The 13845-nt window shown below is 37.9% G+C and overlaps 1 protein-coding gene across 2 annotated transcripts; it reads right to left on the bottom strand.

The window, feature by feature from the left end:
- Positions 1-1327: 1327 nt before the first annotated feature.
- tdp1 (tyrosyl-DNA phosphodiesterase 1) lies at positions 1328-12902 on the bottom strand. Of its 2 annotated transcripts, XM_042484116.2 has the most exons (17): positions 12751-12902; positions 12177-12242; positions 11053-11646; positions 10592-10635; positions 9538-9593; positions 9217-9313; positions 9018-9052; positions 8047-8139; positions 7679-7849; positions 7496-7574; positions 5643-5819; positions 5261-5309; positions 4961-5027; positions 4531-4638; positions 3761-3863; positions 3547-3652; positions 1328-1582 (listed from the first exon to the last, which is right to left on the bottom strand). In XM_042484116.2, the coding sequence occupies exons 3-17, from the start codon at positions 11642-11644 to the stop codon at positions 1509-1511; spliced, it is 1851 nt and encodes a 616-aa protein (XP_042340050.2). In that variant the 5' UTR covers positions 11645-11646; positions 12177-12242; positions 12751-12902; the 3' UTR covers positions 1328-1508. The 2 variants fall into 2 exon arrangements, with proteins under 2 accessions (XP_042340050.2, XP_042340042.2); XM_042484108.2 differs by lacking the exon at positions 12177-12242.
- Positions 12903-13845: the final 943 nt, after the last annotated feature.

Genomic DNA, 13845 nt, shown 5'->3' with positions numbered 1-13845 from the left:
GGACTTATGGGTATCTGCAGGCAGAAATGGTATATAGTATTCATTCATTCAATTATTTCCAGTGGTTTATAATCAGCTAAAAATAAGAGTTGCTGTGTTTAGATTACCTTAGAATGAGCAGTTTATATTTACATACAGAGCGGGTCCTCTTACAAAGAGTCCACCATGTTGTTGTCAACAGTAAACCTGGACAAACAGACCTCCTAAATGCTTGGCACATGGGAATAAGTTTCAGTTGGCTGTAATCTGCAACCCCTACCACTAGATGTCACTAAATCACATACACAGGACTTTTAAATACAAGTTTGTTTGTTTTGTTTTTTTAAAGGAGCCGTTTGCGCCCTCAGAACAAAAATCACAGGGTCAGTTTTCCTACTTGGGGCTCTTCTAGTGCTGACTACAGGATGTTAGGATTCCTTAACCCAGCATGCCACCATGTATCAGGCACATAATAAATCTAACGTTCCTTAGATCAGTGACACTTGTGCTCATTACAGAGTTCTGCTGGTTTGCATTATAACTGCAGAATCAGTGACATATTAACACCCGGGGGACCAAAGGAATACAATTATCAACCTGGTGGGTTAGAAAACCTGCTTTGCTGGCCCTGATTACCACTGCTGCATGTTAACAAGTGTGGTAACAAACTATTTCATACTATATACTGTGTGTCTTTGCAAGTCATTTTATTAAGTTGATTGAAATCAGGTTTTTCCATGATGGAAAGTTACTTCAGGAACAAATAAGAACTGCTGAATCAGTAATCAGCATATTTGGGACTTGCTTTACAGCATTTTTGATGTGAAATAAGCAGTCTATTCCTGCAGGATCTTCAGATTATAAATCTACAGTTAATTGGTATGATTCTTGAATCTGAGTGCCACGCAGTTTCTTATTTGGTCTTTTTTTAAATGTATGCTCTTGCTATCCTATTTATTTGTTGTTGGGCTTTTTTCCAACCTATTTTCAACTTAATTTCCTTGTTTTTTACTGCACTGTATCACCAAGTCAAATATCTATGTACTCTGTACATTTATGTAATAAAGCGATTCTGATTCCGAATCTGCTGTGTTAAGACAAAATACAGTCCCATCTCTGAGAAAATGTGTCCTTTCACTGCTGATAATTAGGTGACCTACTGTGCTATTTAAAACATGAAAATAAAATGACTTTTACTATGATGCTGTAAAATAATTGAACATTCATTTCAGTGAGATTCTAATCTTAAACAATGTAACGAAATCAAGATTTTTAACCTAAAGCAATCAGGTTTGTCCTTTCATACTTAAATCCTGTTGTAAAATTTGCAGAAACACAAACAAGTGGACCAGTGACAGCATAATTTTATTTATTGGTAGAAAACATGTGAGTTTACTGGTCGGTATAAAATATAAAAATAAATGTTACTGACACCTAACATCTAGAAACAGTACTAACAATTACAATCAAAGCCTTTTTAAAGTCATAGAGATGTGTGTGTGTGTGTGTGTGTGTGTGTGTGTGTGTGTTCAGGAGGGAACCCAGATGTTGCCGTGTGTGTCGGGAGCCTGGCTATAAGGAATATTCCAGATCCAAGGCTGATCTGCAAACACAGGAAGAAAAGAGGACGTGTGTGAAATTTAATTTGAATGCATGGTTCAATAAATTAAAGGAACAAAACATTGGACAAAAGTGCATCATTTATGCCTGGTTATGTGACAATTGATTGTCTAAGTGAAAAAAACAAAACATTTCCCACTCAAAGATTAACATAATAGCACTATCTCATAGAACCCATCCATTTCAAATTATGCCCATACAGCTGCAATGATCTGATCCCTGGCTCCAGAAATAATCTCTATGATATAAAATGCCTTTAAATTAACATATCATGGATTTTAGAATATTTATTTCTAGAATAATTACAGAATAATTATTAGAATATATTATGAAAGTATGGCTATGGTTCCTTTCTCATGATGACAGTGTGGGGAACGGGTTTTGCTCATGTGTGAAATTAATTAGGAAACTACACACATTATGAACCCAGTAGAGGGCGAGTGGTAAGATTTGGGGGGATATTGCTGATATAGTAAGGATGAATGTGTCATCGTTTTAAACCCATTCACATTCCTGTGAAAGCAGGAGCTTGCATAATTTATAGTAAATGTAAAAGAAAAACAGACATTTTTGTCATTACCAAAAAGCCACGACTCTTTAGAAATTGTTTCATATTCACTGCATAAAACACATAGGAGCTGTTGCTATAACCTTCTTGAGAGGTTTGCTTTTATGACAAATTTGAACCTGTTGTGTGAAATAAATTGAGCCTCTTTACAGCTGTGGTTTTAGTATAAACTCTGTCACCTAAAAGCCACTGGATGTCACCGTAACTGCAGTTTAAAATAAACTTGTTGCACATGTGGTTTAACCATAGATTGTATAAAAGAAGTGGACTAATACCGCATTCATGTAATGTCTTAAGGTCCTAGCTTAAAAGTTTGGAATTCGTTCTTCCGACTTTGTTGTGGTCATGTGCTTGTAAAGTGGGAGCAACATGGAAGCTAAAAACGAGGTCACACTACATAGACAGTTAACATTAATACTACATAACACTTTACGTGTGATCAAAAGTTGATATCTACTACAGGAATTCATAAAAAAAAAAAAGTTTCTTACCATTGACCATACATTGACTTTTGCCCGCCATGTTTATGCATTTATGATGTCAAGTCAGCAACTCATCAATGTTAGTACACTCGCCTGGCATGTGTTAAAGTTAAAAGTTTGCTTGCTTGCTACAGCTAAAAGATGCATATACTAAAATGTGTACCTACTGAAAGTAAATGATAGCAACTGGGAACAAAATAACGAAATATGTAATTCTTTTTACTGTCAAATGTTCACACTGTTTCCATGATTTCCGCCATTTCTGCTGTCCTGAAATGTCACACAAACGTTAAAACTCGGATGTCATTGAGATTTCCAATTTCCCACACATAAGTTCAACTTTGTTGGGCCGTTCATGTGCTTGTAACTTGTAAAAAGGGTAAATACGATATTTGTGAGGCGCACATGAAGGCAGCAATAGCTGTAACTGTGCTGAAGCCTTGAGTTTGACATTTTGACTGTTTTGGAGCCAAAAGTGACCGTATTTGGATAGGAGATCGGATCTGACTGGAGCCCTTCTCATCATTTACAAAGTAAATACCATGCTGTATTGAAGAGGACCTGGAACTAGCGACTGAGATCACAAACTCATGATGAAAAATGTTTTCCTGACGTTATAAATCACGTGAGAAGCAGAATAATTTTCTCATATATTTTCTTTTTTACAGAAGAGTCGCCTCCTACTGGCCATTAGAAAGAATGCAAGTTTATGGCATTTTCAGCTTTCAGCTTTACTTTTTAGACCTGGAGGCTATGTCCACTTCTTTTATATAGCCTGTGGGGTAATTGAGGTTTAAGACCACAGAGTTCAGTATAATGCTGAATCAGAAAAAAACGTTCCTTCTTTACCGTTTGCCAAAAGATATAAGTACAAATAGCACACACACACTTCAGTACCTTTAGGAGAGTAGCATGTAGGAGGGAGGTCAAATGGCACAGGGAAACCAGAGGAGGAGGAGGAGACAGGAAACGGCTTTTTGTTTACAGGGAAGGTCTTCATATTCTAGAAGGAGACATAAAACCAAGTATCACTGTGCCCCAGCTCTGCAGACTTTTTATTGTTATTCAGCACATGTAATACTGCCACTGTTTGTCCGTGTGTTGTTCTTACAAAGGCTGCAGGCACGAAGAGGACCCCCAGCTCGTATGACCGAACCATCACCTGAGTGTTGTTTTTCTCCAGAGCACCCCATGCTGCTTTGGATAGGTTGGAACTGAAACACACACATAAACATGTAAACTTTAATGTGTGAATAAGAGATGGATAATTTTGGCATATAAATCTAAATATAAATAAAAAAATAAATCTAATATTCTTATCATCTCATCTTTTTCAGTGGGATGGAGTTTGATCTGAGTGTTCAGCAAGTTTCTCTAGAACACAGTGCTGCCCAAAATTAAAACAATGATGTCATGTAGAGTGTTGGCTGCCGGTCTCTCTGTTAAACAGACGGATTGATGGGAAACATGCATTTTTTCATTACTGGTTCTGTTTTAAATCTAACACAAAGTACATGGTTAATTCTATGAGGTGGAAATTAAATTCCAAAAATTGCCTGTGCATTGATTCTCTGATAATAAAATAATAAGTATAATAATAATAATAATAAAATAATAATAAGTTTGTTTTGATACAGAAAAAAAAATCTGATCTGCGTGTAAAAAAATGTGTGAGGATTTATGTCTGTAAGAGAGACTAATGAAAGTTTATAATGATGGATTTGAGGTGAAATGCGACAAAATGGATTTACAAGGTTTTGGATAAACTTAAAGGGTAGCATTTCTCTAATGAGTTGCTACACCAGATTCAGCAGTTAAATGAAAATAAATAAATACATAAACACAATTTTTAAAAAATCAACAAATATAAAGATTACACACCTTGTGACGAGGAACCAGGCAAGCTGAGTAAAATCTGGTGATGCCCTCATGTATGTCTTTATGTGTGGCATTGCGTGACTCCTTCCTGTCGTATCCGCCTTCCAACGGCTACACAAGGCGCGCGCACACACACACACACACACACACACACATTACACTTGATGTATAACACAAAATGATCGCGCTGTGTAGACTGTAAAACTTTCAGCCCTGTCCAATAACTTCGAACGACTTTTCCAGTGCAAGTGTCATTTAGACGTGTACAACCTTGTACAGTATGACCAGCTACAGTCATTTGCAAAATGGGAATTAAAAATGAAAAAAGAGATAACGATATCATGACGTTCTAACTGCTTTAACACAGGTGATATAACATAAAAGTAGCAGTGAACTCCTACAAATGGATTTGGATTGGTGGAGGTGAGCTTACTGGAAGAAGGAGTGAAGCCAAACTTGTTTCTGAGCCGTCTGGATGCTGTAGGGAAGAGAGCCTCCCGCTGGAGGAGGAAAGACATGTTCACCACCAAATACACGGCGATCATTAAATAATTAGATACTACATCAAGAAATGAGTCAAACACTTTGGTTTGAGGTGAATTATTAAATTAACAAAAAGGGAATAAGCTGTCGAAGTGATCATGCTGTGGCCAACAATTACCTGCGTTTAGTAAAAGTTGTGATCTCTACAAAACAAATTCATTTGGCAAAAGAAAAAATAAAGATTATTCACCTGGATAGCCTTCTAAACTAGTCCTCACATCTTCCACTGATGGATACAGCTGCAAAAGATCAACCAATTAGTGAAATGTAGTTTCACATGTTATGTAATGTTCAGTGGCTCATTCTGTCAGCTACAAATATCTATAAGAATGGACTACAACTTGTATTAATGTGGAGTAGGTCATTCTGTCAGGTGCAAATATCCGTCACCTCAAAATGACTATTCCATCATTTACAGCTTAAAAGTTGAGACAAAGGTGATTTTCCAGAGAACGTAATACTAAAAGCAGCAGCCACACGACACGTCATTTGTATTGTGTTAGTTTGTTTCTATCTGTCTTAATAGCATTTGAATCACCAGACTACACTGAGTTTGTGTTGGAGGAACGCACCAAGTGCATGGGGGGGTCTGATCGAAGAGAGGATTTCCCCAGCGTGGTCATGGTGCGCTGAAATTCCCCTGTCAACCATTTGGTCTTATCCAGTCCCATAGAGCCGATGCTTGAGAACTGTCCAATCACAGGCCACCTCTCTTCCCCGGGAACAGGCTCAGTGTGGTCATACAACAGCTTATAAAGAAAAAGAGAAAGAGATGACAAATCAAGGTAAGAGACTCCATAAAAAATGGTTACATTTTAGATTATTTTAAAATTCTGTAACTGGCTTGTGAGGATACTTTTTGTTTTCTTTATGTTACATTAGCAACATTCAGATATTTTTCCAGTCTGCCTGATATAGGGGGGCTGCTGAAATGAGACTTGTTTCCATTGGACTATATACAAGGTGGCAAATACCTCTGAGTGTTGCTGTGAGGAACGCCTTAAAATGACATGACGATGTTGCCAAGATGCAAACTATCAGCCAGGCGGCATTCAACAGGAATCACTGTGTTTGCATGTTTGGGACCTTGAACTACAGACTACCTAAACTGTTCACCACTGATGACCATTTCCAAAGTTAAAACATAAGACTTGCCATGCTGGATTCAAATGTCTTTAGAATATAATGGGTGGCAAAGTGCTGACTCAAAATAACAAAATTAGCAAATGAAGTCATCAGCCCTCACAAATATGTATGTAATACTGTTAATGATGCACATCAGCAGGAGGAAATGGGTGTGTTTCTGCTCGAGGCTGAGACATTTGTGGGTGTGACCCCTATTAAACAGCAGCTGGGAACCTGCCAGTGAACAAATAGCTGATATAGATCATCAAAACAGCATCACAAAATACTACTGAAGTAAAATAATTAGAAAAGTAAAAAAAGTAGTACTAAAAAGTAGTAAGTAAAATGTAAGTCAGAAGAATAAATTTACCAGGCTGACTGAAGATGGTGTGACAGCTGGCTGACTGAATTCAACAGATTTTGACATTGCAATGAAACTATTGAAACCATGGCCACAAAAGGAAAGAAAAATGCATTTTTAAAGGTATACTACGCAGGATTGTTGACTACTGATTGTACACTTGATTGTCACACTGTTAAAATAAATCTTTTTTAACTTAAAAAAGTTAGTGTCCAGACTGCCTTGAATTTTGAAGTTGACTGAATTTGAGAAGACAGAAGACATTATTACAAAATTACCTCAAATTGTCGATTGTAGATTCAGTCAACTTTAAATTTATACTGCTGCCTGCACAATAACTTTTTTAAGCTGAAACAAGTACACTGTTTTACAGTGCAGTGAACCCATGGACATAAAGAAAAGAAGAAAATACAGGCAGAGAAGAAAAATACACAGTTGATGATTGATTACTTTTGTATGAGTCTATTAATAGTTTTTTAAGGGGAAAACCTGCATATCGATTATTGAATACATTTCTTCGAAACCTGAACAAATTGACTTACTTTCTTTTGAAAACACAGGAAAAAAGGCAATCAGCAACATCACGACAAGTGTTACACAAATTATGATATTTAGAAAACTGTTTTTAAAAAAGCTAGGAAGAATATAAATAGTCACAATTATCTTAATTATATGTTTAAAAATATTTTTACAAAATTATTATTTTTAAGCATATTATTTCTGTGTTTTATCAATGCATTTATTCATGTATTGCTAATATTTAAGTATATTTCTTGTATTTTTTCCAATTTGTTTTTGTGCTAAATTTTGATTTATTTCTTCCTAAATCGTTAATTGTCTTCTTCCTATGTTATGTGAAAGGAATAAAGCCAATCTGCTTAGTTTTCAAAGGCTTTTCTAGTTATAAAGTAGAGAAGAGACAAAAACAGAGATCTTTACCTTCCTCAGCCTCAGGTGGCCCCAACGCTCCATGTCTGAGCTGACGTACCTCCCCGGGGTTGAGCCGACCAAATAAACCCTGAAAACAGTGGACATTCGTATAACGTAAGAGTTAATCCAAATATTACCTAACTTACAGCTTCACTTAATGTTAGCAACAAACTATGCATGCCTTTTGTTTACCTGGTCTCTGACAGGTCGTGCTCTTTGATTCGTTGGATCCACTCCTCCAGTTCTGGGGCGCGGTATGCTGCCAGGTATTCCAGCAGGTCCCTCTTAAAGAAGGTTGGCGACTCACCCGCGCTCGCACTGCTGCCCTTTGGTAACCGTGGAAATATTGGGCTCATCCACATCCTGGGATAATATATTCAGGAGCCTTTCTATAACCAAACTTTATACCTGGATACTGTACAATAAATACGAAAATATTGCCTTTTCTCGATCTTTTCTTTTCATGTGGCTGCCCATACTGACATGTGTAGCCCCAAACAATTTCCTTGGTTAAATAAAGGTAAAAAAATTAAAAAAAAAAAAAAAAAAGATAGCCTCACCCTTGTGTTTTCTGGTACCAGTCAGCTCTGATGAGGTTGGAGGTCAGAATGATGACTCTAAAACCTTCCTCGTACCACAGCAACATCATCTTCCTGCGCAAAAACACACCATTATCTGCTTTTTATGATGACAACAAAGAATACAGGACAAGACCTGAGAAATCTCTAATGCAAATCACCCAGTGCTAAGTGCAGATGTAGGTATATTAATACCTGGGTTGTCATCGGTTTTCTTGTGCCTCTCCCATGCATTTAAACCTTTGAAACATTGAGCCAATTTGTGTGATTTCTTTCAAAACATGGGAAAAGGGTTAATAGCAACTTCACATGAAATGTCTTGCAAATAGAAAGAGAGAATCATTAGAAAGTGTTCAGATAACTATAACTAATAACAAAAAAAAGATTCATTATTATTAGAATGATCAGAAATTATTTTAGCACTTTTTTCAGGTCATTTACTAACTAAGTTCTTGCTATTTTTTTGGTCTTTTTAAATTTTTTTTTAAAAAGTTGATCGCTGCCCATGTTTTTGAAGGAAATCAAGCCAATATCTTCTGCAATTTGCTATTCCACTGCACTTCATCTGTAAAATATCAGAAATAATACTTTGACCTGAGAGATGATCAAGTGATTACATTTCATCCTGAAGGGGGCCTGAATATCTGTGCAAAATATCAACTAAATCCATACAATGGTTGCTGAGATATTCGCATAAAGCCACAAATGTCAGCCCCTTGGTTGGACGAGTGAAGGAATCCCCATCAAGTTTGTATGATTCATCCTCTGGGAACCATGAATGTCTGTACAGAATTTCATGCAAATCCTTCTGAAAGATACTGAGAAATGTCAGTCTGGTCCAAAGTTGTGGACTGACCAACCTTGCCATCCATAAACCTGCAACAACGTGCAAAACTGATCTGAAGTGTAAGTCACAAAAGAAAATAAAAACGGGCAGGGAAAGAAATGCTTACGTGTGGTGAGTTCCAAAAGCAATATCCAGCTTGGCCTGTTGGGTAAGTAACACATATTAGTCCCATTTAAAGAGATATACAGAGTCTTTTAAGTACATTCATATCAACAGGCAATTCCTAGTTTAGCTATCATACTTTACAGATCAGAATGAATAACAATAATATCAGCCGACTGTTTCCTGTGGTGATGAGTCTGTACCTGACAGAAACGAATATGTGGAAAAGGCGAAGCCTGTTGCACCAGCCGGGCCTTGGCCTCCCTCTTATCTCCATGGACGATCAGAACTGGACGATCCCTATAAACGCAACCCAAAAATCAATGCATGCTTCATCCGATTGTCTCTTTAGAATCATGATTTTCTTCCTTGCCTGTACATACATATATTTGCAACTGCTGGAATGATTCATCTACTACGATATTTCTGTATTTAAATCTGTGGAGCGTTAAAAAGAAATCTTGGAAAGCTGCACACTTATTCACAACACGCACTGCTGTTGTAACAAGAGAGGTAGAACATACCTAAACTCTGGAGGGTACTGCTGAACCATCCAGGCAATATCAAAGCAGTAGTTAAACTATGAGGAGAGAGAGTAGACGTGTGTTAACGGGCAAAACCCTGAACCCTTGAGCAGTATTTTTGAATTGACTACAAAACGCTATTGCAAAATGACTGTTTCCATTGAGTGATGTTATTCAACTTCTTCTCATGATAACATTCTAAGAAGCATGGCGATGTTGGCGATGTTCAGAACATCAGCCGCTTTATTTCTATTGCAGCCACCGCGCTAGCCGTCATTATTTCCAATCAAAGGTGATGTAGGCGTGTTAATGGAGAGATAATGGAAAGGCAAGCCCCTTATACAAAGAGCGGCCATGTATGAGGGATTTCTGGGAGGTGAAAGTCCACCATTTCACAGAGGAATTGTGGACTGAAGAGTTAAGCAATGCAATAACACCTCTTGTAGTGCCTGCTGCATCATGCCGGAGGCAGACAGTTTGTACCAACAAGCATATAGCCATAGCATCATGTGACCTATTAAAGCAGAAAAAGTGTTTCCATTGCAGTTCTGCCAAATGTGGCTGTTTAGAATCTCATGAAATACCATCTCATGCGAAGGTAAAAACATTTTTGTGATAAATGGAAGTTGTTTTCATTAGGCGTATTTCAAGATATGAGGGTTAATGGAAACCTGCCAAATGACAATGCTGAGGTTTAGCAGGTGTAATGTTACCTATTGTAGTTTAGCGTGTTAGCATGCTAAGATTTGTCTTATTAGTGCTAAACACAAAGTGCAGCTGAGGCCTTTGGTTTTGTATTTTTTTTTTATAAACACCAAAATGTATGTTTTGACCTGATATTAAGTTAAGTGATTCCATTTCATCCATAGGGGAACATGAATGGTACCAAAATTAATGACGGTGCATCCAATGATTTTCTGTACAACTGGCAATAAAACAGAATCACGGTGGTGCTGGATGAAAAGTCAGGCAGTCACCAAAGTCAGTATGTTTAAATTCTCTAAGGACTGGGAGACTCTGAGCAAAATGTCACAGCACTCCACTTGTTACTCACCTGAACTGACTCTTTCAGGGTCCCGAATAATGGAGAGAGAATGTCTGGATGAAAGAAAAAAGTAAAGATAACAAGATAAAACAAATGTATAAAAGTGTGATGACAGGAGGGGGCAGCTGTACTCGGCTGCTCTAAAACAGAGGGATCTAAGGTAAATCCTGAAGGTCTGATTTTTAATTCTGTCAAATATACACATGCTTCTTTTTCTATTAAACTGACTCTGAGATGTTGTATTAAGGAGATTTATTGTGGTGCAAAACACCAGAGGTCAGCCTCTACTGGTGGGACAGGCAGCTGAGCTGGGAACGATGGTGACTGGGAGTGGTGGGGATAACGTTACAGGACAATTAAAAAAAAGAAAAATACTTCTGTCCCTGTTAGGTAGTGTTAAGCCATTAAATGATTTAAGCAAATAACAGCCCGAGCTATTAATGAACATTTTACGATAATCAAACTCTCACCTCTGATGTGCAGAGCTCCACTGTTGTACTTCCTGTCCAGACCTGTGACTTTGTTGAGGTAAAACCTGAAGGTGTCATTCAGACAGGGAATACTGGACTCAAAGAAGTCCTCTGGCTCATCAATGTAGTAGAGTCGGCCGTGGGGACTCGGAGGCCGCTCGTTCTCCACCTTCGGTTTCTTAGTTTTGGGGCTTGGAGGCGCCCTCTTTGGCAAGTTCTGCTTCACATCTCCATCATCATCACTATCTGAGAGAGCCCAGCCCGAGCCATCTGACACCTCTTTCTTCCTCTTACCAGCCAGTGACGGACTGCTTTCGTACTTCACTGGATTTAACTGGTTAGCTGCTGCTGACTGTCTGGCCTCAGAGCCAATAACCAGCGAGGATACTGGGGTGTTAACTGGTTCTGGTTTCACCTCTGCAGTGGCTGGTTCCACTTTGGGTCTGGGGGGAGAGGCAGACGGATGTGAGCTGTGATTGGATACAGCGGGTCGGTGGGGCTTAGACGTTGTAGAACCAGAAGGAGGAAGATCCTCATCATCATCATCACTGCTGGAGATGCTCCACTTGCCGTGTTGACTGTCCTGAGACATGACTGAGCAGAGACACAGAGAGTTCAAGGATCAGCAGCAGGAGGACGTGTCGTCGGAAGTGAAGCCACGAGAGATGATAACAATTAATTGATGTCCAGTTAATTGACGCTCGATTAATCGATGCTCCACTGTGCATCACTGTATCTTTTTTTCTTTTTCTTTTTTAAATTCACATGAAATGTAGGTATTATTGAAGCTGATGCTATGACCAAACTCTATTACTAATTCTACAATCATTTCTGTTTTTACACTTCCTGGCTAAATGGCATAATTTTGGCATTTAAAAAAAAAAAAAAAAACCTGCCAGAGAGATTTGGCGTTCAGAGTGTATTTAAAATAAATACAAAATACAACCATATAAAGTTGTATGCCCCTCCCCTAAAGTCCCTCTCCAGTGTTTAAAAAAAGACATCTGACATGCCTCGCGCATTTTGCACCGCTCCCTCCCCCCTAAAAAATAACAAACAGTCCCTTACAGCATTTTAAAGGCCAAGCACAACCTGATGAAGCTTCAGTTCCACCCTGATGTTACCTGCTTTGACACCAACCAGCCTGCAGCAAGTATTACACCAAACAGATCAACTGAGAGGCATGGCACCTGCAGGACAGACACACTCTGAGCCTGTTTATCCCAAATCTGTTGGTGATTTGTGACATGAGCTGTTTGGAATCTAATAGTGACAGATTTAATTATAAATGTTGGCTGTTTGCAGCTGAAGAAAAAAACTGCTGACAGTGTTTGGCTATTTTGTTATATACACTGCATAGCGCAAAGGCATTAAGACGGGAATTTACTGAGAACATGTATGTATATAAAATTTTTTAACATCTATTTACAACATGCACGTGCACACTAACATTAAAACATGCTAAGACGAAACGGTGAACTGTTAAAAAAACATGCAAAATATGAATTATACGCGAACAGCACAAAAAATGATCGTATATTTGATATCAAACCTTACATGGTCAACAAAAAGCCGAAATAATACATGCAAAAAAAAGATCATGAAAGTTCTGCAATGTACCGAAGATACGATGATATCATGCCGTTATTAAGAGCGTGAATGATGTAATGTGATGGCGCAGTGTGATATTTGCTTTACCGAGTCAGATAAGTGAGCAGCAGCAAAGCTGAATGATGCTGTGACTCTTATCAATCCACCGCTAAATAAACTTTATACAATCAGAATACAATACACCATGAAGCCCAACACAGTGCGGGAGGCGCACAAGGATTAAATGTCCGGGCAGAAACGCTGCTTTTCCTGTAGTTCCGCTACAACAGAGGGCTCTAAATACAAGCCAAGCAGTGATTCATGTATCGGTGTACAAAATAAAAATAAAAATAATAAAATAAAATGAAATAAAATAAGCACTGGTCATAAGTGGGTAAAAAATAATGCTGGTACACAAGCATGGGCGTGACCAATAAAATCAGTTGGTTTTCTGTTATGTTTTTTGATAGATTGATACAAAACCGCATCTTTTTCCTTTAGCCTTGTAATATGACTTTCCTGATACAAGCCTGAAATACCTTTTTGCACTCTGTTTTGCAGTTATGCACTGCCACAGTTTTTTTTTAAATCATGTAGGCCATTCAGCTAAAGATTCAGATAAAGTAAAAACTGACTTGTTTATTTTATTCATTTATTTTAATACTTTACCTGAAACAGTTTTGGTGTCACCTCTGTGTGTCCCCAATGTTCAACTTAATACAAAACAAAACAGCAATTAACCCTTAGGGCTTGCTTTAATATTACACACACTTGTGTTGCTCTGCGCACAAAATGTGCTTTTCAAAATTTCCAAAATTACACATTATTATTATCTTCTACTTTCCTGAATGTTAACCCCTTAAATGCAAGCTTTTTGTAATGTTGCCACTATGTTTTTAGATGAACCACCCCGCCCTCCCCACACAAAATGAATTATTTTCAATATACTACATGCAAAGTAGATTTTTTTTTTTTATGATCACAGTCTGGGATATGTCAATGATTGGCAGCAACACTGATTGTGACATGGCACCTGGTGGAATTAGCATGTATTTTCTCCATATACCAAATAAGATAAAAATGACACCATCAGATGCAGTATAGTAAAATTTAGCCCAGAATGACACCAAGAAATAATACAATGCGTGTTTTTATGCTTAGATGGCTGCGAGATCATAAATTGCCGTTTGAATGAGTTTCAAT

Source organism: Plectropomus leopardus, chromosome 1 (assembly GCF_026936395.1).
Source record: "Plectropomus leopardus strain MGB_pleo_1.0 chromosome 1, ASM2693639v1, whole genome shotgun sequence".
NCBI lineage: Eukaryota > Metazoa > Chordata > Actinopteri > Perciformes > Serranidae > Plectropomus > Plectropomus leopardus.
Note: the sequence above shows the minus strand (reverse complement) of the source record. Positions and strands in the feature narration are given on the sequence as shown.